The sequence below is a fragment of the Sinocyclocheilus rhinocerous genome, unplaced genomic scaffold, assembly GCF_001515625.1.
Source record: "Sinocyclocheilus rhinocerous isolate Xijiao unplaced genomic scaffold, SAMN03320098_v1.1 C36293304, whole genome shotgun sequence".
Lineage (NCBI taxonomy): Eukaryota > Metazoa > Chordata > Actinopteri > Cypriniformes > Cyprinidae > Sinocyclocheilus > Sinocyclocheilus rhinocerous.
In genome coordinates, this window is record NW_015778025.1 from 1 (window position 1) to 980 (window position 980).

At 41.5% G+C, this 980-nt stretch overlaps 1 protein-coding gene across 1 annotated transcript; it reads left to right on the forward strand.

Moving 5' to 3' along the window:
• Positions 1 to 6: 6 nt before the first annotated feature.
• LOC107735782 (retinal-specific ATP-binding cassette transporter-like) lies at positions 7 to 917 on the forward strand (the record flags this gene model as incomplete). Its single annotated transcript, XM_016547367.1, has 3 exons — positions 7 to 107; positions 496 to 673; positions 786 to 917. Coding segments are annotated over exons 1-3 (392 nt in total), but the record flags the coding sequence as incomplete, so codon positions are not given.
• Between the last annotated feature and the right edge of the window lie 63 nt (positions 918 to 980).

Sequence of the window (980 nt, forward strand, 5' to 3'; positions counted from 1 at the left end):
CAAGCACAGGGAGAAACGAGAGAGGATGGAGAAAGAGAGAGAGCGGGAGGAACAGCTAAAAACACAGGAAGAGATTCAACAGGAGGAGATGCAGCCTGTGCACGATGGTAAGAATATCAGCTAAATTTGAATTGAGAATACCTTTTAAATTTCATAAATCAAATTCAAAATCCATCCATCCATCCATCCACCCAAACCACCCACCCATCCATGCATCCATCGATCGATCCATCCATCCATCCATCCATCCATCTATCTATCTATATCTTTTTGCTGCAAAAATAGTCTTGCAATAATGGAAAACCTTTATTATTTACATGTAATTATGTTGAATTACTTTGAACTGTGCATCAGTAACTTCATCTACCTGTGATTTTAATTCAAATTTAAATTTTTTAACTTGGTCTATTGCTGTAGCACCTGTATATAAATCTGAGCCTGTTATGTTGTCAGTTGTCTGTCTGATTTAGTGTCCGTATGGGTATTTTCCTGCAGGGAATCCGTTCTTTGAGCCAGAGCCGGAAGGTCTGATAATAGGGGTGTCAGTGCAGGACTTGGTGAAGGTGTATTCGAAGAAGTCAAGACCTGCAGTGGACTGTCTCAACATGAACTTCTATGAGGGCCAGATCACTTCTTTCCTGGGTCACAACGGGGCAGGAAAGACCACCACCTTGTGCGTCCCTACCTTCTCTTTATCCTTTAATGTCATTGATATGGAAACATAAATCCTATCTATTTTGTGTGATTTGGACACATTTCTCACATGTGTACTTGCATTGTCATAGGTCCATATTAACTGGGTTGTTTCCGCCCACCTCTGGAACGGCTTACATATATGGTCAGGACATTCGTACAGAAATGGATGCCATACGACAATCATTGGGCATGTGTCCACAGTACAACATCCTCTTCAATCAGTGAGTGATCTTGCTTGGAAGTAATATGTGACCCTGGACCACAAAACCAGTCTTAAGTCGCTG